Genomic DNA, 23362 nt, shown 5'->3' on the forward strand with positions numbered 1-23362 from the left:
GCACAAACTTACAAACTTACAAACTTATATATTATATATATAATCATACCAATAAACAATTGAAAAATAAGTTTAAAAGGAATACGTTTTCTTTTTGAAAAAGACTGCTTGTGGACCGCAGCGATCGTCTGGCTGAGATTGCTTTTCATGCCAACTGCCATGGGCACCACACTGTGGGTGCATGAGGGTGCCTACTCTGAGGGTGTGTGGGTGTGTGCCTACTGTGCCTGTTCGCTTGGTGGTGATTATGGCCAGCTAGTGGGCCTGGGGCAAGAGTGGGGGCATGTAGAAGACCTGGGCCACCACCAACGTTGCTCAGGCAGCCTGGTTGGCTTAAAGGCATCATGAAGCCCAGCCATTGTGGTGCCAGTCTACTGGAGCTCTCCTGTATGTTGTAGGTCAGCAATTTCCTAACTTTTTCATCTCATGGCACACTGAGAAGGCACTAAATTTGTCAGGGCACACCATCGGTTTTTTGACAGTTGACGAGGCACACTTGCACTACCAGCCAAAGGCTCACATCCTCCAATGGCCCTACTAATATATGATCCTCCCCCAAGCTCCTGTGGCACACCTGTGGACCATTCCTGACACACCAATGTGCCCTGGCACAGTGGTGGAAAATCGTTGTTGTAGGTGGCTAGTCATTCAATCTATATTTTGCCTTACTGTGCTCAAAGCGGCTTCTAAAGACCCAACAAGACCAATATTGACAATAACCACTTTTTAAAAATTTAACCAAATTCAAAACCAGATCCTGACAGACATGGTTATCCTGAAATGCTCTGAGCACATACAGAGCGCTGTTCCACCTTAAGAACAGGGCTTCCGTTTCTCAAGTCTCAAGTTTTGTTTTTTTTAAAGCTGCTTTAGGTGTCCTGGTTGAAAAGTGGGGTATAAATTGAATAAAATAATAAAGTCCTTCAGCAGCTGACCAAAGAATCCCTGCAGAAACTTTTCTTGTTTTACTCGCCCAGAAAAGGCCCCGACTCCTGTCTCTTCTCCTCCAGTGAATGGCCAATATTTCTGTTTCTCCTCCATTGTCATTTCTGATTATTCCAGGCAATGTCTTTGTCAGGACAAGTCCAGGAAACCTGATCTGCTCCTCTGGTTTATGAAGAGGAAGCAGAGAAGTCTTGCAAAGCAGACAAAAATCTTTCCAGGTGGGTTCTCTTGCCAGGCAAGGTCCGGTGACCTCTCGAGGCCAGTATTGTTGTCCAAAGAACTTCTCCACTGCAACATGTCTGGATCCAGCAGCCTTTACACTCAGTTGGGTGTCACCCATGATCTACTGAGGGGGGCCTTGAGGGTCCTGCCACTGACAGATCCGCCACTGCTAGGTCCAGAGCACTGGCATAGCTAATGATTGTGTAGCCCAGTGCCAAGCTCAAAATGTTGCCCCAGAAGTGATGTCACAACTGGAAGTGGGCCTGGGCTTTTTCAAAAGTGGAAAGGCATCTATCTGCTACCTGGGGCAAAGAAGATTTATAGCCCCCCAAGACAAAATCAAATTAAGTAAATAAATAAAAAGTGTGCCCCTGATAGGCTCGAGACACTGTGTTGGGGTGAAGAGGAATGGTTATTCTTCTCTTGCTAAATATAAGAGGGGTACCTCTTGAACAACAATCAGTCTCATAGGTCGGTTTTGAGTTAAGAAAATCCACTTTTTGTTCTATAAGGCAGTTGTGTTTTCATTTTCTGGTTAATTGGCTATAACTTTTGATAAAATACAGATATTCCAATCGGGTTTGTTTCATTGCATTCTACATTAAATTACCTTTCCAATAATATATAACATGATGGTATTAATCATACAAACCAAGATTTTCACAATTTTGGTCACTGGTGTCAGGTTTAGCTTGTTGCCCCCCTAAAGCTTGATGCCCGGTACAATTGCTACCCCCTGCACCCCCTTAGCTACGCCACTGGCCCAGAGAAACAGCCTCCTTGGTACAAGTCCCCAGAGCTGTGTGTCTTCTCCCCTGCTGAGGTGACTCTGTACCTGTGGGCAAACAGCACGTGTGAATGGAGCAACTTCGGAGATGGTCTGTGGTGGGAAAATGCCGGTGCTGTGGCCACCAGTGGGGGAGTCACTGAGAATCTGGCTCCACTGGCACAGAAACAGGAGCTGCTTCTGTGTAGTCTGGTTGGGGGGCACAAAATGGCCTAGTTGGACCTGCCTCTGCAGAGCCCATCACCAGTTTTGAAAGCTCCTCCAGCCACCAGCAGTCAGGGACCAGAAGCAGTGGCATAGCTAGAGGGGGTGCAAAGCGCTAAGTTTTGTAGGGAGCCTCACCACAGCGTGCAAGGGGCCCCCCTTCAGAGCCATTCTTGGTGGGGGGAGCAAAATGTAGGCCTCACTCCAAAGGGGAGGGGCCCCTTGCACGCTGCGGTGAGGCTCCTTGCAAAACTTAGCGTTTTGCACCCCCTCCAGCTACGCCACTGGCCAGTGGAGACACGCTCTGCACGTGTGAACGTTCCTTCTGGAAACCACCACCCTGTATGGGCAGAGCTGCCTTTGGGTTTGAAAGTGGGGGGGGGGCGGCACTCTGCACATGCTCGCATCCACAGTTTGAAAAGATGCTGCCTGCCAGTGTGCTGTGCTGGGCTGGGCGGGAGGGCAGAGGCAGCACTCTGCATGCGCTCAGACACTCCCTTGCCCCTCCTCCTTACGCCCCCTGCGGGCTGGGGCTTCTCCAGCCCGCCCTCTGCACACGCTCCGGGGGCGCCTGCCCGCTCGCCCGCCCGCCGCGGGGCCAGCCTCTGCCCTCCTCCTCTCCCGATCAGCTGGGTGGGCGGAGACGGGCCGGGCTGGAGGCGCCCCCGGCTGGCTGGCTGGCTGGCTGCGTTCCGGCGGCGGTGCGGGGAAGGGGGATCCGCGGCGCCCCGCCCGCCAGCCCACCCCCTTCCGCCGCCAGGCCGCTGGGCGAGGACGGAGCCCGGGACCGGCTCCCGCCGCAGCGCCGCTCCTCCGGCTGCCTCTCCGCGCCCGGTAAGCGCCCGGGCAGGGGAGCCCCCGCGCCTGCCCGCCTCGCCCTCCCTCCCTGCAGGGCTGTGCTGGGCGCAGAGACGCGCTTCCCGGAGCCCCGGACCGCTTGGCCAGGTGACGGGGCGCGCCTGGCTGCCCGAGTCCCAGTGGCGTAGCTGGCGGGGGGCGGCGCACTCAGCCTGGCAGGGAGGTGGGCGAGCGGTCCCTTCGGAGCCATTCCCGGCGGGAGGGTGGGGGGCAAAACGGAGCCGTACTGCTCCATTTTACACCCCCCCGCCGGGAATGGCTCCGGAGGGAGGGGCCGCTCGCCCACCTCCTTGCCTGGCTGAGTGCTCCGCCCCCCTCCAGCTACGCCACTGTCCCCGACCCCCCATCATCTCCCCCCATCTCCTCGTCCCCCCCCTTTCCTTTTCCTGCCTCTTTCCTGGGTTCCCCTTCGGCTATCCGCTCCTTCCCCTCCCCATCACGTGTACCCCCCGTGGCATCCACACGTCCGGGGGCTCTGGGCAGACACGCATCTTCTCCCCTCGCCCACCCTCCCCCCTCCATTGCAGTTCGCTGCCTCCGCGGAAGAGACCACCGGGGTTGGGGGGTTGGGTGCGCCTTTTGTTCCGATGGGGGGGGGAACATGTGTGCGTTTTTGCACGTGTGTGTGTGCAGGTCAGCTGTTCAGGGGCGAGGGGTCTCTCCTGCGCTCCCCCCACCCCCGCTTCCCATGTGCCTGCCTGGTTGTAGTGTATGGATTCCCCAGTGGCGTAGCTAGAAGGGGGCAAAGCGCTAAGTTTTGCAGGGAGCCTCACCGTGCTATGCCATTCCGAATAGTGGGTGCAAAACAGGCATATGCCTGGAATGGCTCCTAAGGGGAGGGGGCACTTGCATGGCACAGAGAGGCTCCCTGCAAGACTTAGTGCTTTGCACCCCATCTAGCTGTGCCACTGCCTCCCCGCCCCCCAGTACCACAGTCAACAAGGAGAGTGTGTCATGGCCGTGCTCTTCGCAGACCCACACTGGGCTGGATCAACAATGCCATCCTTGGCAGTGTGGCATGGAGGCATGGCTTGTTGGGGGGACCCTGGCCACCCTTGAAAGAAGCATCAGGGCTGCAGCTGGTAATGTGGATTGAGGCTATCATTGGGTTCCCTCATTGTGGCCGCACTGGTTTCCTGCCACAGATATTGTGCCTCGGTTCACGTGTGCTGTTTGCCTGCAAACATTGTCTAATTCCACCCAGAGTCCCCCCTCCCATTTAATTCACTGATTCCTTTCTCCTTCCTTCCTTCCTGACCTGCAAGGGCTTTAGCTGTTTGTGTCCAGATCTGAGCCTCTTCCGCCTGCCTGATACCGGAGCATCCCCACTGCCCCGTCCTCCCACGCGCACATGCTTTACAGTGCACACCTTGCTGCTGCAGTGTTTGTCTTCTCACAAAATGTCTATTGTTATGAGAAGTGGAATCTATGGAAGGAGGGCCTGGGAATGTGTTGCACGTCTCCCTGCTTCCTCACTGCATCTCCCCTAGGGAGCTGGGTCAAAGGTGGAGGACGCCTCTTGACCCACTTGCAGTGGCAGCTCTCTCCCCCCCCCCCCCAGCATCATGCAGGCCGAGAATGGAAGCAACTGACTTGTGGGGAAAATCTAAGAGGCAGAGTAACACATGAAACTTGTGTACAGGGTGCAAAATTGTTGATTGTGTCGTACATGTGTGCTTGTACAGTTGTGTGATGTTCAGTGCATTTACAGTAGTACACATTCTTTGCACCTCAAATGTTTGAGGGTTCAGGCCCTGTGTTGACTCTTAAATCACCTGTGTGGAGTGTCATTCATACAAAAGCATGTGTGCTATTGTGACCAGGTATCTCTGTGCAATGTGAATAAAACCTTAGGCTGTATTTGGAAGTGCCTTTGGGGGGGCATCAGAAACCAGTCTCCCCATGACGCCTGCTCCTTTCTGCAGTTCCCCTTTTGGAACTCTTTCTTTTTGTGGGGACGGAAGCATAGCTGAAGTTCCTGTGAACCTGGTCATACTGGCAGTGGTTTATAAAGACAGCAAGGTGGATGTAAATTGATGTGCGGTGTCCAATTATGGGGCAGGGTCCTGTGGCAGGGTCTCCCAGTCATTGTGGGTGGACAGTTGGAGACCATCTCCCATTAGGAGGGAACTTCAAGCTCCTTGCTGGGTCCAAGGGATGTGCTCAAGTAAAGTCCCAAGTCAGCAATCCCTCAACTCTTAATATGTGGCCATAGCAACTAAATTCAGGAAAAATTTTGAGTCTTTCAACTCGAGTCACAAGGTATTTGGAAAAATGAGATCACCCCCCCCCAAAAAAAAAACCCTTAAGCCTTTCTCCTCCCACTAGTCCCCACCTCCTGGAACCAATCTACTTTGCTGCTGCTTTTGAATGCCCTCTTCCAGATTGCCCACAAGGTCTTTCAGTTCAATGCAGAAGCGGCAAAGAAAAAAAAGTGAACAAGAATACACATGCACTGAATCGAGTCAGGACTCAAGTCATTTCAAGTCTCAACTCATTTGTAGAGACACTGGCCCCAAGTTGCTAGTCAGGTCAGGCCCAGAGATGTCCACGACTTGAGTCAGCTCAAGTCATCCCAAAATATGTTTTTGGGCGACTTGAGTTGCGTCATCACAAGTCAAGTGTCCATCCCTGCTGGGTCCACCACAATCCTGGCTCTGGACCATTGCTACTTCCTTCAGAGACTTCAGGAGCAGCAGAGGTGACTGTCGCCTCCATATGGAGGCTGACGGTCTGACCATGCAGTGCACACCTGGAAAGTGGAGGCTTCCCATTCATTTGGTCTGCTGGGAGAAGACAGCAGCCAGTTTCATGACCATGTTGCGGATTGGGCCTTGAGAGAATCCAGGAAGGGATGGAGCCATTGGGCCGGCTACCATTGCTCCATCTCTAGCTGCCAATGGCTTTGCGAGGAAGGCACTGGTTTCCCCTCTGAGGCTTATGCCAGCCTTCTGCAGTGCTCGAGGGTGGCCGAAACAAACCGTAGGCCAGCTTCACAGGCTGATGTGAGATTTATGTGGTTGTACCTTCCTGACGGGAAGGAAAGTTGTTCAGTAGACAAGCAGCCCCTGCTGTGCATGCAGACTATCCTGGATTCGCTCCTTGGCAGCATCTACAGGTGGGGCTGGGAAAGACCCCCATCTGAAGCCGTGGAGAGCTGCTGCCAGTCTTTGTCGACAGCTCTGAGCTGGACGGAACAATTTTTGGACTTGGCAGAAGGCACCTTCCAGAGATCTGAGCAACAGTTGCGTGTGTTTGACTGTAGATCAAACCCATGTTGGTTTGGCAGCCAGCTGGCGTGTGGGGAGGTAGCTCCCACTTGTAAGCCAGCTGGGAACCTGTGCCAGCTCTGCCCAGCAGGGAATGGGTTGCACTGATCTTCGTGGGAAGCCTGCGTGGCTGTCTGTCCTGTAGCCGCTATGGGAGGGATAGTGGAATAACCCGGGGCTGCCCAATGACACCAGATAGCAGGCGAGCCTTTGAAGTCAAATCCATCGCAGGGGGATTATGGGGATTCCTTTGACGGAGGAAGCTGTAGCATGATACGCCTCCAGAAGATTACATGGTCTCGCGAGGGGGTATGCGCAGGTTGGCGGAGGTCCCCGGGATCCCTGCAAGGTGTCTTGTTTAATGTACCAATTTTAAAGCAATTAGCAGCCAATATAAAAAAATGTTGGCATTCATGTGCTGGTTGTAATTGAATTTCTCGGCTCGAATACTATTAGGCACGTCCAGGTGGCTCTGAGTTTCCCAAAGCGTCTCAGGCCTAGTGGTGCTCTCTGGGCTGCGGTCCGAAACAGTTTGGGACCTGGGGGCCTTAATAAGGCCACGGTTGCTCTATGTGCCCCCCTCTGGTCAGATCACCCTCTCAGATGCCGCTCCGGGCACTACTGATGTCAAAAGCAGAATAATAGCTTACATAACATAAGAACAGCCCCACTGGATCAGGCCATAGGCCCATCTAGTCCAGCTTCCTGTGTCTCACAGTGGCCCACCAAATGCCCCAGGATGCCCCAGCTTGAGAGTAGGGCACCTTTTTGGCACTGACCCTCATTTTGTGGAATGTCATCATCGTCAGAAGCCCGGTGGGCCCAGCCACACCTGTTTTTCCCAGCGTTTTGCAGGGTTTTTTTTTTTGCTGAGCCTTCAGGGGAAACCAAAGCGTAATAGGCATTTTGTGGCTGGTGGTTGGTTTGGAAAAGTCGGTTGGCAGTTATTTGGGGGGGGGGTGTCCTATTCCTGATTCTGGGTTGCATTATTTTCTTTCATGCATACGGCTTTCATTGTGTAGCCTTTAGTGAAGCAGGTGGCATACGGAGATGTTTAGGATGTGTGGATGGTCTCTCACTGAATGTTTCTGTCCATAACAAGCATTTGGGGTGAGACCTCTTCCAAAAACATTAAGGGACCAATTCAAAGAGGATTCAGCCAGATAAAATCAGCTCCCCTATAGTGAGGGCAGAATGTGTGCAGAAGGCTTGCAAGAGTGTGGTTCAGATGGCCTGGGCCATGTGTGCTCCAGATTTCAAGGATCTGTCTCATGTGGAAGTAACCGCCTGTAACATTGCGGTGAATTAGCGAAGCGAAGCTGTTGTGATGTGCTAATGAACAAAGCATGGGTTTTGCAAACTGTGGGTCTTCCTGGCTGCCACAGGAATCCCTCCCCCACATGTGAGTCTGAGAGGCAACACAGGTCAACATCCTGCCCTTGTGTGGTTTGGCAAACCCTATGCTGGCACAAAATATCCTGCCCTGTATGTTGACTGTTTGAATGTGGACAGTGGTTGGAGCTGGCTAGTCATGGATGTGTCTTGGGCCACCTGCATGCCAAGTGTTAGCTTTCTTGTGTGAAAGGACCTTGGTCATCTGGGTATGGGGTAAATCTAGTGGCTGGGGGGGAGCTTAAAAAGACTCTCTTTTTGGGTCTTGTGGCAACCTGGGCTGCCTTGGACTTCATGGGTGTGCCAGATAGAGACACAACGTGTCTTATTCAGGGACTGTGTCTTGACTGCAGTGTCCCCTTCGGTATGGCTCAGCTTCTGGGCTCGGGTTAGGCCAGGTTGGAAGCGTCTTTCCCCTTGGCTCCTTCCAGGCCAACTGGTGTGGCAGCTGTTCTGAGCGGAGGAGGGAACACAGAGGCAGGAAGCTCCCAGAGATAACACCACTAACCTGGAAGGACAAGATGGGCCAAGTCTCAGATCCAGAAGCCAAAACCCAGCAGTCCTTGAGGCTCTTTCCTTGGGCTGGGAGCAGTCCTGCTACTGTCTTCTGCCAGGGCTCTGTGGCACCTGAATTTCACAAATAAAGTTCAGTGTGCAGCAACTTGTATACGAAATGTCAGATTTCATGCTCATGTGGAAGCCCGCTGTTAGTGAGGTGTCATGTTTTGATTTCCTTCATTGCGCCATTCACATGCCTGGTACTTTGGAAAGACCATGGGGGAAGCTCCCTGCCCTGAGGGGCTTACAGTGCAGGAAAAGAGGCAAGAGAAATCCTCAAAAAAGTGACTGGATCTTGCTGAAGCATGGGAGTGTTGAAACTGTTGGAGTGCTTCCACCTGACCTAGAAACCTGAAATTTAGCACACGCTGTGTTATTTGTACAGAATTCAGACATAACACCTTTGCAGTGTGACTGGGATGCCAGTTTCCTTTTTGTTCCAGGCTTGTGGAGGGATGAAAGATGGTTTTTGCCCCCCCCCCATTGCAAAGACTCTGCTTGCTTAACCCACAGCTGGCCCAGTTCTGATTGGGGCAGGGGATAAAGAATCCAAGAAGCTTTTATTGCTTCTCTGGACAAATGTTTTCTAAGCCTTAATGACAGACGGAGCCTTCAGCCCCGTCTGGGCAGGCAGTCAAGGCTGGCATTGAGTGTGCCGGCTGGTTCGAGGGAGGTGGCGCAACTGGTCACTGGGAAGCTGTAATGCTGCTATTGAGGAGATTTTAACAAACAAGCCAACCAAGAGCTTCACGCCCGGCTTGAACCGAGACGGCCAGTCTGATGGGCTATTTATGTTCTATCCTATAGCTCTCCATTAGGCACAGTAAAAGGTCTGTTCCCAGCGCAGGGACTTGTGACTTGGACTGAGATGGAAAAGAAGTGTTTATCCGAGTATTCCTTCCTCTCCTTCTCAAATTGTGGCTCCAGCAGACTCACTGGGAAAGAAAACCCCCTGGGATCAATGTGTGTTTCATTGCCATGATTGATACATTGATGGTCAGTGTACACGGTGCTTTGTAGGAAAAGCTGAGGATGTCAGTTGGCTGATGATTTGATCAGTTTCATTTAGCCCAAGGGTGAAAATGGTCAGGCAAGAAAGCACATTCTCACAATGACCCTCTGAGGCTGAGAGACAGTCCATGTCCAAAGAGCACTCTGTTAGCTTTGTGATCGTGGAGGGGGATTTTATAGAATCATAGAGTTGGAAGTGACCTACAAGATCAACTAGTCCAACCCTCTGCCTGTAGCAGGAAATCCTCTTAGCGCATCTCCAGCCGGTAATTTGAACCAAGGTCTCATCAGTCCATGTCCACTCCTCCAAATGCCATACCGCGCTGGCTCTCTCTTGTCACAGGGGCCACTTCTGCCACACTTTCTTTGCCTCTAGACCGGTGACTCAATATCAAGCAGTGGCCTCGATTTGACCGAAGCGTTCTTGCTGCTTTTGCCGAGAACTGCGGCATTTATTCAGCGCGCAAGATGTATCAAGTTAAACTTTCTGAGAGACGAAAAATTGTTGCCAGTGAACTGGGCAGTATTTTTAAGAATTAATTGTAATAGAGCATGTTGCAAATCTGCGGATGACATACATCCTCTTAAAAGGGGCACTCCCCCTTCGCTGTCACAGAGGAAGGAATGCCTCTCCATGCTGTTGATGCTTGCTGCCACAGGCTGCTAACACATCCTGTGTGATTCATGTGCTCTGAAAAATGAACAGTGGAGCTGCCTTCTGTGGACTCAGACCATCGGGTTGTACAATTCACTGTTGTGTACACAGACTGGCAGCAGCTCTCTGAGTCCTAGGTAGAGAAGAGTCTTTCCAGCCCCTACCTGGAGATGCTGCCAGGGGTTGAACCTGGGACCTTCTGCATGCAGACGGGGGTTCTGTCACTAAGCTGCCTTCCTTTATAAGCCAGGTGTCGGCATCCGGTTAGCTTTGTGATTTGAACCCAGGACTCCCCGGTAGGGGGATTTGAACCCAGGACTCCCCAGTTCTGATTGACTGATCAAAGTGGGGGGGGGGAGCAGTGCTTCGCCCTAAGCCCTTTGGAGGAAAGGGTAGATGAAAAGCCTAATTGAAGGTTATAGCTCCTCAGGGCAGTTCCAGCTACCCAGAGTGCTTTTGGGAGCCGTTAGAATTTTCTAGAACAGCCTCAAAGAAAACGTTATGGCTCTGTTTTTGTGCTGAGTCCTGTTAAGCAGAGGTTTCATGGTGGCTATTGGGGGGGCAGGGTCCCTCTCTGTGTAAGATGCTGCCTTGGGGGGGGGCTGTTCTCAAGAAGAGCCAGCCTGGCCTGCTGGACAGTCACTTTGGTGACTCCCCATTAGGATTCCAGGCACGCAAGGGCCCCTAGCCTGGGCCACTTGGTGCCAGATGGAGGGGCCGCTCTTGGCTTGACTGGGAACAGCTTGCCGGTGGTGGTGTGAGAAGGCGGGTGCTGCGCATTTCCACCGAAGGCCCCGAGAACCATGGAAACGGGGTCACTCTGTCAGGGCCTTCCTCAAGGCGGCATCTCCGAGAGGCGGTTTCCCTTTCTCTGGCCCTTCCTGCGGCCGCTCCTCTCCCCCTTTTCTTTGGGCTTTGTTAGTGGGCAAGTGGGGGTCTGGGAAAGTGTTTGTAGGGAGCCGTTCCCACCCCGGAGCCCCTTGGGGAAATGTGTTCCTCCTGCCGTTTCCCACGGATTGTCAGTGGGTGAGCGAGAGCAGCCCAGGATTCCCTGCAGCAAGCTGGCATTTGGAAGACCCAGTGTCTGCCCAGGCCTGGCCCGAGCTCTGCTGGCGCCAGGGACAGGTGCCAGGGGCCACCCTCTGCTTTCCCTGCTGCCACTGCAGCCCTCCCTGCCCTTGCTGGATCTGAGGAGGTTGAAGAGAGGAGGGTAAATGGGGGCATCTCCCTCCTCCTCGTCTTCCTCCTTGGGCTCGGTGAGTCGGGAAGGAGTCCGGAAGGGTAACCTGGTCTTGATTTTTAAGGACTCCCTTTCATGGGAGAAGTGCAAGTATAAACCCCCCCCCCCAATTTGTTAACCATCTCAGTTCTGAAAAATGTTGTATCTGTTTTCATTCTCTTTATACTCTCGCCATTAAATAACACGGTGCTAACTGCTGTTTGGATTTAGAGGCCATCCCCTGGAGCATCCAAAGCCAAGCTTTCTCATAGCAATCAACCCCTCTTCAGCCACCTCTCTTCGAGTCCCACCGACAGCCTGCACCTCCCCCCCCTCAATCAGTGGCATTGCTCAGGGGGTGCGAGCCACACTGGGTGATGTGCTTGGCGGGGGGGGGGAAAGTGACACCACTACGGGCCAAAATTTTTGAAATCTTGGTACTTTTGAATACTATAATCATGTTATTCAATGCATAATTTCATGCAGAATGCAGTGACACTGCGTTGAGGTAGCTCTATTCTATCAAAAATCATAGCAAAAAAACCCCCATGGGGTGGTGCATCACCAAATTCACTGCCCAAGGTGTTGGCCCGTCTGCTGCATCCTGGGGGTGATGTACTGGCCTCCTATACTGGGTGATGCCAACCCTTGTGACACCACTGCGCTCGATGCTTTTGTGCTGCGGTGTGATGAAAGGGAGTCTTCGCTGTGCGGGTGGATCACTAATGATCATTATCTACATTTCCAGGAGTCTCTTCCCAGTTTGAGACCTTGAAGGGCCTTTGAGCAGCTGTCAACCCAGGAGTGATGAAAAGTCTGTTTGCCATGAGTGTGTGTGTGCGCGTTTGTGCGTATGGTGCTGTGATGAGAGCTTCCTAATGTATGCCAAGGATATGCGGTGATCTTCCACTCTCGGTTTGGCTTCTCTCTCAATCTCTCCTTGGATCTTGGCCTGTCATCATTCAGCAGGCTGTCCTGACAGTGATTGGCACGTCAGAGCTCCCTCTCCTTGGCTGGATGGAGAGATGAAGCAGGTTGTATGTGTCCTTTTTACTCTGATTTCCTCTGCTCCTCAATGTGAGAAGCAGACTGGCTTTGAAAGAGTTAATGAAATTTGTAGCAATGGCAGAACAAAAAAGTTCTTGAAGGCTGAAAAAGCAAAGGATAAATTGATAATTTATATTAGGATTGCAATATTTTAATATTATTATTATTATTATTATTATTATTATTATTATTATTATTATTATTATTATTATTATTGGTATATAGTATATTAGTATTAGTATATATAGTATACATATACTATATATGGGTATATATTCAGTTTGGCTGTACTTGTCGTAAGAGGCGATTAAACAGCCACTGGGTAGATGGGACTCGTTAGCCTGGGAAGGCAGCTCATCTGAGAGAAGGAAAACTCTGATCCCAAACCTCCACTGCCTTGTGGCTACATCCAGTTATGGAAAAGGCTTCAGGAGTCAACCTCGAGGCAAAATCCGGAGCCGGAGTCCCTGAGGCAGTTCATGGCTGAATGCAGTCACGTTCTGGCAACTCCTGTGACGCCGCTGGAACCAACCGTATTGGCCTCTGCCTTTCCATTGGACCATTTCAGCGACGTGGAGAGGGGGGATTTGCTGCATGGGTAACAGCCTATCCTCCATACCTACTTTACCCAGGCTTTGCGCACTGAAGAGGACACTCTGTTCCAGAACCACCATTCAGAGTGTGACACCATAGTCTTCCGAGACTGAAGGATGCCAACAAAAAGTATTTATATACCGCTTTTCAACAAAAGTTCACAAAGCGGTTTACAGAGAAAAAAATAACTAATGGCTCCCTGTCCCAAAAGGGCTCACAAGATAAAATGAAGCAAAGAACACCAGCAGGCAGCTAGACACTGCTGGGGTGAGGTGGGCCATTTACTCTCCCCCTGCTAAAAAGAGGAGCACCCACTTGAAAAAGTGCCTCTTACCTAATCAATTGGTTAGATTCAATCACTTTTAAATGACCAAAAAGATGTCCTGATTTAATGGATAACAGTTGTGAAATAAGTAAGTTGTTCTAGAAGCTTCAGTTGGGACACCAGAAGAGAAATGTCCCTTAGATTATGCCACTTCTGGCACTCATCTGCAGCTGGGAAGGGCCATTTTAGAAGAGGCATTCCATCTCCTCTCCCACATAGCAATAGGAATGCCTCTTCTGACATGACATCGTCTGTGCTCTTGTGAAGTGCTGTATTGAAAAATAATTAATGGAATGCCTCGTTCGTTGATTAACCTTTTTAAGAATCTCTCTATCTGATTACTCAGATGTAGCACCACAACTTAAAATGCACCTCAAAGTTTCCTAACTCAATTGAAGCATCCATAAGATTTTTTCCCCCCCCATTTGAATGTTTTGTGGTCATTGGTTTTGCCTGTGGCTGTGGAATCAGCTAGTCAAATGTTGGGCTTCAAGTGGGCAAATCTATCTGTCAAAAGCAGACTCATCACCCCAATGATATCTGAAGGGAGGGCTGGTCAGGGATTGTCCTCATGGCATCTGAGAGGAAGAACTCACCAAGGTTTTGCGACCCATTCAGCCAGCAGTGTCTTGCCTGATGGAAAATAGGTCTGACAAGGAAGAATTGGGCTGAATCTCTTGTTTAGTTCCAGAAGTGGAAATAAAAACGTGGGGCGAAAGTGGTGGGGTAATGATGGTACCTGAGCAGTAAGTTAATTCAGGTGTACCGGAAAAGGGATGGGCAAATCAGATCTGTAAACACCAGTAGTTCTCAAACTGGGTTTGTGGCTTGCTAGTTGGTCACAGTCTGGTCCAACAAGAAGCTGACAGAACATACCAAGATCCAGGTCTACAGAGCTTGCATCCTGAGTACACTTCTGTACTGCAGCGAGTCATGGACTCTTCGCTCACAACAGGAGAGGAAACTGAACGCTTTCCACATACGCTGCCTCCGTCGCATTCTCGGCATCACCTGGCAGGACAAAGTTTCAAACAACACAGTCCTGGAACGTGCTGGAATCCCTAGCATGTACGCACTGCTGAAACAGAGACGCTTGCGTTGGCTCGGTCATGTCGTGAGAATGGATGATGGCCGGATCCCAAAGGATCTCCTCTATGGAGAACTCGTGCAAGGAAAGCGCCCTACAGGTAGACCACAGCTGCGATACAAGGACATCTGCAAGAGGGATCTGAAGGCCTTAGGAGTGGACCTCAACAGGTGGGAAACCCTGGCCTCTGAGCGGCCCGCTTGGAGGCAGGCTGTGCAGCATGGCCTTTCCCAGTTTGAAGAGACACTTGGCCAACAGTCTGAGGCTAAGAGGCAAAGAAGGAAGGCCCATAGCCAGGGAGACAGACCAGGGACAGATTGCACTTGCTCCCAGTGTTGAAGGGATTGTCACTCCCGAATCGGCCTTTTCAGCCACACTAGACGCTGTTCCAGAACCACCATTCAGAGCGCGATGCCAGAGTCTTTTGAGACTGAAGGTTGCCAACACACAGTTGGTCACAACCAAATTTTTGGTGGTTTGCAAAACTGATAGGGTAGATTAGGCCATGTGCATCAAGGGTTAAAAACCTGCTACTTAGGGGAAGCCCTGCTGCCCAATCACCATTATAGCCACAGATGCTTGAGCGGCTGGTAAAGTGAAACTTTTTTTATGTGGGTTCCGGTGCTAAAACATTTAGGAACCCCTGTTCTAGGGCATGGTCCTGGGGGTTCCCTAAAGGGTCCCAATGCTGAAAAGTTTGAGAACCACTGGAAATTGAGGAAACAATAAATGGCTATTGGCTCTGATAGTGAGCTTCCATGTTCAGCGGCAGTCTGCCTTATAGTCCCAGCTGCTGAGGACAAACAATATGAGTGGGTGCTGTGGCCTTCATAACCTCCTGTTGGACATCCTGCAAGCATCTGTCTGGAAGCACTAAAAGCTGATCTGGGCCTTCACAGCTCTTGTTAAGAAACTTAGAATAAGGAGAATTAGGTCTGTCAGGAATTATTGCCGATGATTACTTGATGGAGCCTCTGTGTGCAGTGGCAGCCTACCCCTGAGCGCCAGTTTGCTGCTGAGGAACCTTGCTCAAGCTTCTGAGTAATCCCTGGAACACCAGTTGAAAACCCTTGATGGGAATGAACCGTTTTCCACTTGCTGTGCTGCTGGCCCCCACTGAAGAATTCAGAGGCTGGGTGAATTCCCCACTGACATTTCCTGTCCTGGGAAAGCATGTTGAACAGGATTCTTCCTGGGGTCAAGAGGGCTGGTGCATTTTTGCATAGATGCAGTTCAGACAAGCTGTCAAAAGAGGTCTGTGTCCTTCGCGCAGCCAGGTAGGAAAAACATCATTTACCTAGATGTGGCTTTTGCTTTCGCCAGCAAAAACGTCGCCAGGACTCTGAATCCTGCGGCTCAGCAGGGCTTTTCAAAACCTGTTAGCATTGCTGTTCCTCTTCCTCCTCCTGCACCCTTTTGCCTGGATGTGTGTCTCATGGGCCTCCAGGCCTTGTTTTTGCCCTGTCAGCTTGGAGGTTATCTCAGGTCAGAGCAAAAGCCTTTTGCCTGCGCTGACAATGGGGGACTTTTTGCTATTGTGCTTGAAAGGCTTCTGGTTGTCTCTGTCTCTGTGATGCTCAGAGCTGTTCTGGGCTTAACCCTTGAGCTTTGCACAACTGCCTCCAAAGAGAGTGAATGGTAGACGGCACAGGGCAAGGGTTGGACTGGGTGTTGCCACAGGCTAGGTGTGAAGACAGAAATGAGCAATCAGGGGTGCTAGAAGGAATGGCACCATTTCAGCTTGCACGTCAGGGAACATGTTTTGAAAACTGCCTCAAGGCAGAGAGCTGATGCAGAAGAGTGTGAGCTGTGAACCAGGCTTTCCAGGTTCAAATCTCGCCTCTGCCATGGACTCCCTTGGTGGCCCTTGGTCAAGCTACTTTCTCTCAGCTTCAGACCTTTCCAGTCTGCAGCATGGGGTGGGGGTGGGGAATAATAGCTTGGAGGTTGTAGTAAGGGCTGCATCAAGCACTTTAAGTGCTTTGAGAAAGTGCTACATAAAAGCAAATGACTGTTGCCAGAACCTTTCCTCGTGCATGCTGGTTTTTCACGTGCAGGACATGTTTAGTGTGGGAAGCATTCAAAAATGGTAGTTCCTGCTGACGGGCTGCAGCGAGAGAACTTCTGCAAGCAGAGAGGGGAACGTGAATCCCCCAACTTCCGTTCCATCGTGGTTCTGAGCTTCCGCTCTCACTTTCCTCCTGCTTTGCTTAAGTTCTCTTGGGACTTCCAAAAGCCAGAACACTGGAATGGACTTTGCATTTGAGCCCTAAATTGAGGGGGCAAATGAAGGTGGATGACAGCCAGTCTGGACCTGTTTATCTTTTCATGGCGCACCAATCCCTATGGTCTTTTCCTCTTGGGATGCCACTTCTGGGAGAATCTTTTGGGTTCTGTGGCTCTATTTTTAGGGCAACTGTCTGCCCAGCAGAGGAACAGACGATTCATTACTATAGACAGTTGAAACAGAAACAGCAGTGGAAGCCAGAAGAGTTTTTCAGCTATTTTCAGCCATTGTGCTCCAAACTCCTGCCGCGCACTTGTGGACCTTTTACGGCACACCAGTTGAAAATCACTGGTCTGGGCAGCTCAGCTCTGCCTTGATGCCTGCAGTTTGGTTCACTTGGCTGCTCCTGGCCCCAGGGACCGACGGCAGACTCCCCCAGAATTCTCAAGCTTGGTTCTTGCCAACACATCCCACGTAAAACACTGACTATAAGCACACTGGGGCAGGGTTTATGAAACTTGATAAATACTTATGAAACAATGCACTGGATATTATTTTGTCAAGGGCACTGAAGGCACTCGATAAATAACCCACATATCTCCAAAGCGGCCAGAGGTGCCTTGTGCAGACATAACGAGTGCTGCTCCTCCTTTCCGGGCTGGGCAAGGGCCGGGCAGATGTCAGGCCTGTCGGGTCTGTTTTACTTGAACCCTGATGTCACCCACCAGAGCCAGGTGCAAAACTGGCGGGGGAGCAGGCATTGAGGACGGGGGTGCCTCTTCCGAGCACGTGTTCAGCCCTGGAATCCGTGCCTGGCACTTGAACTGGGCTCGCAGCCTTTCCACCCACACACTCCTGGTTTTCCCCCAAGCGTTTTTGCTTTGCTTCTGCAGCCTGTCTTGGAAGGAGGGGAGAGAGTCTTTTTGCTGTTGCTCTCCTTCAACCACTGGGGTTGGAAAGCACCCTGACCTTGGGCAAACCATCCAGAGAACTACCACCATATTCCTTCCATCCCTCCCGTCTTTCCACCGTGTGGATTGACTGTCCAGATCCACCATCGGAGGTGATCTGCAGGACCTGATCTGCCCGGAGAACCTCTCCTCCCAACCAGGTCTTGAGTCGCTGTCCCAGGAATAACTTGAATTTCGGTGCTGTGCATGATTTCTCCATGTTGGAAAACTCAAGTGGCTGTTGCAATGAAATGCTTTACGGCAGGCCTGGCTGCAAGCTTGAAAACAGCCTGGTCCCTTTTGTTACGCCTACGAAACCTCTATAAAGCCTCTTCTGGCTTTATATTTTTGAAAAACAAAAACAAATCCAGCCCCATTATTTGTTTGACTCGTGGAGGTGACTTGTCATCAGGCTGCACCACTCCGGTCTGCGTGTCTGTGATTGCAATGCAATTGTTTGTTTGAAAGAAGGAAGGCCCATAGCCAGGGAGACAGACCAGGGACAGACTGCACTTGCTCCCGGTGTGGAAGGGATTGTCACTCCCGGATTGGCCTTTTCAGCCACACTAGACGCTGTGCCAGAACCACCTTTCAGAGCGCGATACCATAGTCTTTCGAGACTGAAGGTTGCCAATACAATACAAAAAATGTTTGTGTTAAAATACTTAGATTGCAGAGTATCCTTGTACAAATCGTGGCAATTAACAGCAGCAGAAAGCCAGAGCTGGCCGCCCCTGTGCCTGTCGCACCACCAGCAAACAAGCTCTGTAATGATCGTAACTGACTTGGACAGCTGGACGCCCAGCCTTCCTCTCTACGCTGGCTGGCCAGAGGGGAGAGCGGCTGATGTGCTCTCTTCAGTGTCCCTCCCACCACAGGTGATCAGAAGATGGTTTTGTGGCTATCCACATAGCTGGGGCCAGATGGCTTGGGGGGCAGTGAGGTTCTTCCTGGTTCTATGGCTGACTGCCACGGCTACTTAGTTGGTGCTTCTGCAGCCTCCCTCTGCCCCCCACGACTCTGATGGCCATAGGGCCATCACGTATTTTTATTAGCCCCCAAAATATACTTCCTTTCCTCCAAGGAGCTCAGGGTGGCGAACATGACTCCTTCCCCTAAATTTATCTTATCACCAGCCCTGTGAGGTAGGCTGAGCAAGAGAACGGAGCCTTTTCCTGTGGGCAAGTAAAAGTGAACACTGGCAGATTTGCTGTCCAGGTATCCCTATTTGTAAGGGACAGTGGCTGTTTTTGGGAGAGAGGGTACATGTCCCTGGTGAATCATTGCCCCAACATTTGCCTTCTGGGGGATGTTGAGTCTTTCCTCTGACTCGCTGGTGTTCTTCGTGGTTCAGCTGTCTCTGGTTGTCGCGAGGGGTTGAACTGCTGAGCACAGTTGCATGTGCATGTAGCGTGGGTGGGTTTTAAGTGCATGCACCCCAGTGCCAGGGCGTCACGCAGTGGGCAGCATGTCACCTGACCCATGCTCCCAATGCCAGGGTCTATTCGGAGCTGTTGATGACTGTTGTAGGACAATTTGAGTTTTCTGGTATCACTTAAACAAGGGGCTCCAAACTCTGGGTCCAGTGCTCCAGCATAATGGTCTTGGGTGTGGCGCAGTAGGGGCAAAGTCTTCCATGCCACAGCCTCTTTTCTTCACGCTCAATCTTTGCAGAGAGTTGTGCTGGGAAGCCGCTTCCCCTGAGAAATCAGGGACGGCAATGCACAGGAGACGTTGTTTGATTTGGTGAGCGCCTGCACCTTGCCGTTGCTGCCCAGGCTTTGATGGCGAGTGGGAAGGAAATCTCAGATGGTGCCTTGTGGTGCCCGCTGTATGTCTCCCCCCCCCCCAACAGCTACATAGTCACTGCCTGGCAGCATCTTCAGGTAAAGGCTGGACAGATCCTTCTCTGCCTGCAGTTCAAAGGGCTGCCGCCAGTCAATGTAGACAAGGCGGGACTGAGCAGGGCTCTCTATCCCTGCTCTCTGCACCACGCATAATTTCTTACACCTCCATCGTGCCTCTCTGCAGACTTTTGGTCATCATTTTCTAAGTTCAAAAGCTCCAGATACTTTAACCCAGGGGTGTCGTAGAGTGAGCTGAATAGCATTCATGATGCCGGCTGAGGGCCACAAGTGATGTCATTAAGCAGGAAGTGATGTCACTAAACAGGTCGTGACCAGAAATGAGCACTTTCTTCTTACTTGGGAAGTCATTAGCTGCAAATGACAGAAAAGACACAAATCTTGATCATATTTTCAAGATATGGGAGGGCCCGGTTGTCATGCAGGCTGCCCTTTCAGCTCTGACACAGCTCAGCAGCTGGGAGCAGCTGATGGTGGTGCTGGGAGAGTCCGAGGGCTGAATAAAGAGCTTCTGTGGGCCACATCAAGTCCGCGGGCCTTTGACACCCCTGCTTTAACCTATCCTGGTGGGGAAGGTGGTCCCGCTCCCTTCAGAGTCGGCGTGTGACTGAAGTGTCTTTGTGGAATTGTCTCTCACCACCTCTGTCTCTCTCACTTTCTTTGGCAGTTGCTGGTAGGTGGAATGGAACAGCCATGAATGGCGATGCCCTCTGCCACGAACCTCCCTCCCAGCTTCCTGACTGGAGGGAATTTTGCGAGCTGCACGCCCAGGCTGCCGCCGTGGACTTTGCCCAGAAGTTCTGCCAGTTCCTGAAGGAGAACCCCCACTACGACACCCCTGGGGCAGAGACTTCCTTCTCCCATCATTTTGCCGCCAATTTCTTGGACATCTTCAGCCTGGAGGTCAACAGGGCATTCATGTCCGATTCCCCCACCAAATACAACATTGTGCCCTTTGTGGGGCTCCAGAACTGCCACATGCCCTACGGGCGGGACCTCTTGCCACGGAAGGAGCAGACCTCCACGGAGTCCCTGGACAGCATGGACAACCCGGTCCCCTCAGGCAGGTACTTGAGCCAGTCGCAGCAAGCCCAGGCCCGGAAAGTCTCCTCGTATGGCCAGTCCCGGAGCTCTGAGGACGTCTCTGTCCACGGCACCTCGAAGCCCAAATTCAAGAAGGGGTTCTCCTTGAGGAACATGAGCCTGTGCGTGGTAGATGGCATGAAGGAGATGTGGAACCGGAGGTCTTCTCCAGAGCCTGGGGCAGAAACCGGGCAGGGCAGCCGGCGGTTGGAGAGGGAGCATTGTCACCCTGCCAGCAAGGAGCTGCAGGGTGACTCCCGGGAGAAATGGACTCACAAGCTCCGGCTCTCCAAGGGCCAGTCCTCCAAGGTGGAACTGCTGGACATTCAGCGAGAAGGGACCCTCCGCTACATGGTTGCTGACGACACAAACTGTGTGGGCAGTTCTCAGTGGCAGAAGTGCCGCTTGCTGCTGAGGAAGGCGGTGAAGGTGGAAGGCGAGCGGTTTCTGCTGGAGTTCTTCGTTCCTCCGAAGGTAAGGACCTTCAGCCCTGGACCTGCCCTAGTTGGTTTGCATGGAAGGCAAACACAATGGGGAAATATTTTTTTTTCCTTGGGTGCGTTGGAGGCAGCAGACTGGCCACGACAGCCTTGGGTGAGCCTGTGAGAGGCCTCACAAGACCACGGTCTGTTCCGCAGTGTGCCTCTCTGAGCCACCCCTGATCTTGTACCCCCACACCGCTGCACGAATGCACAGAATCCACGAGTTGGTACATTGGCGGCCATCTGGTTCAGCCCCCTGCCTTATGCAGGAAGTCTGCAGCTAGAGCATCTGCAGCAGTTGGCTGTCCAGCCTCTGTGTGAAGGAACCCACTGCCCTGCAAGGTAATCGGTGACTTTGTTAAGCTGCTCTTAAGGAACACCCCCGGCTGTTCGCCCTAAATCCACCTTACTCTAACCGATGCCCGTTGGGTCTAGTCCTGCCTGCTGGGGCATCCAGGAGCAAGTCTCTGCCCTCCTCCGCATAACAGCCCTTTAGGCATTCAAAGAGTGCTGTGCATCCCTCACCAGATGGACTTGTTTTTCAGACCCCTGACCATCTTCCTTGCTCTCGCCTGAAGCCCTTTTCAACTTGCCTGCGTTCTCCTGAAAGTGTCATGTCCAGAACTGGGCACCGTCTCCCAGATGAGGTTGGGTTGTTGCGGGGCAAAGTGGGCTGAGCGCATCTCGTGACTTGGGTGCCAGGGCTTGGCTGGCGCAGCCTCTGATGAGCTCTTTGGGCTGCTCCTTACAGCAACGTCCACATATTTCTCCTGCCTCGTCCCTCGTAGTGAGGAGATGCATCGTAGGAAGAAATCTGCTTTGGTGCAAAGGGCCTGGCTCTGTTTGGGTCTTGGCAGCTTCCTCTTGGCTAGCCCAGGGGTTAACGAGGGTCACAGTGATGTGACTGGCCCCAGCTGCTTTGGAGTGCGTCTCCTCCGGATGTCAGCTGTGGCCCAAAATAGTGCAGGGAGAACCTGCTCGGCCTTGAGTTTGATGAAGTGATTAGTTTTGGCTTTTGGTGAGGCTTTTGGAAGTTCCTAGACTGCTGCCAAAGGCACTGGTTGTCATCACGGACTCCATGAAGGCCACAGGGTGTGCATTCCAGAGCTTTCCGCCTGCCCTATGTTGTCCCATGTTCTTTGTCGTTGGGGGGACTGATGCCTACTGTGCAAGACCTGTGTGAGACTAGCCCAAGGGTGCCCAAACCCCGGCCCTGGGGCCACTTGTGGCCCTCAAGGCCTCTCAATGCGGCCCTCAGGGAGCCCCCAGTTTCCAATGAGCCTCTGGCCCTCCAGAGATTTGTTGGAGCCCACACTGGCCCAACGCAACTGCTCTCAGCGTGAGGGCGACTGTTTGACCTCTCGCGTGAGCTGTGGGATGAGGGCTCTCTCCACTGCTTGTTGTTTCACGTCTGTGATGCAGTAGTGGCAGCAAAGGAAAGACCGGCCTTGCTTTGTGCAAGGCCTTTTATAGGCCTTGAGCTATTGCAAGACCTTCATTCATTCATATAAGTCAATCTTTACTATATTCATTTATGTAAACTTATGTAAATTTATTCAAATTTGAAATGTAAATTAATTTTTTCCCCCTGCCCCCAACACAGTGTCAGAGAGACAGCGCAGCCCTCCTGCCAAAAACTTTGGACACCCCTGGACTAGCCCTAGCAGAGGAAGGTGCGTAGAAAGGCACTCAGCACCTGTTTGACGGCAATCGAAGGAAGGAAGGGTCAGAAACAGGAAAAGGAAGGCACTGTATTTTAAAAAAAAATCTGTATTTCAGAGATAATAAAAAGTGTTGTAGCATCTTTAAGACTGACACGTTTATTTCAGCAGAGACTTTTTAGGCTGTATCAAATATCTATTTGATGCCTATATTCACTTGACTGCATCACCAGTAGTGGCTCTCTACTTGCTTATGGCCCCAGGGCTGGCCCATAAGAACATAAGAACAGCCCCACTGGATCAGGCCATAGGCCCATCTAGTCCAGCTTCCTGTATCTCACAGCGGCCCACCAAATGCCCCAGGGAGCACACCAGATAACAAGAGACCTCATCCTGGTGCCCTCCCCTACATCTGGCATTCTGACTTAACCCATTTCTAAAATCAGGAGGTTGCGCATAAACATCATGGCTTGTACCCCATAATGGATTTTTCCTCCAGAAACTCGTCCAATCCCCTTTTAAAGGCGTCTAGGCTAGACGCCAGCACCACATCCTGTGGCAAGGAGTTCCACAGACCGACCACACGCTGAGTAAAGAAATATTTTCTTTTGTCTGTCCTAACCCTCCCAAGACTCAATTTTAGTGGATGTCCCCTGGTTCTGGTATTATGTGAGAGTGTAAAGAGCATCTCCCTATCCACTCTGTCCATTCCCTGCATAATTTTGTATGTCTCAATCATGTCCCCCCTCAAGCTTCTCTTTTCTAGGCTGAAGAGGCCCAAACGCTGTAGCCTTTCCTCATAAGGAAGGTGCCCCAGCCCCGTAATCATCTTAGTCGCTCTCTTTTGCACCTTTTCCATTTCCACTATGTCTTTTTGAGATGCGGCGACCAGAACTGGACACAGTACTCCAGGTGTGGCCT

The 23362-nt window shown here is 51.7% G+C and overlaps 1 protein-coding gene across 1 annotated transcript in view; it reads left to right on the forward strand.

Moving 5' to 3' along the window:
• Window positions 1–2921: 2921 nt before the first annotated feature.
• Window positions 2922–23362, forward strand: part of SH2B2 (SH2B adaptor protein 2) — a 39194-nt gene continuing 18753 nt past the window's right edge. The window contains exons 1-2 of the mRNA XM_066635788.1: window positions 2922–2992; window positions 19883–20772. Coding sequence (XP_066491885.1) covers window positions 19909–20772 — 864 coding nt within the window. The 5' untranslated portion in view covers window positions 2922–2992; window positions 19883–19908. The remainder of the gene's footprint in view (window positions 2993–19882; window positions 20773–23362) is intronic.

The sequence above is a fragment of the Tiliqua scincoides genome, chromosome 8 (genome assembly GCF_035046505.1).
Source record: "Tiliqua scincoides isolate rTilSci1 chromosome 8, rTilSci1.hap2, whole genome shotgun sequence".
Taxonomy (NCBI): domain Eukaryota; kingdom Metazoa; phylum Chordata; class Lepidosauria; order Squamata; family Scincidae; genus Tiliqua; species Tiliqua scincoides.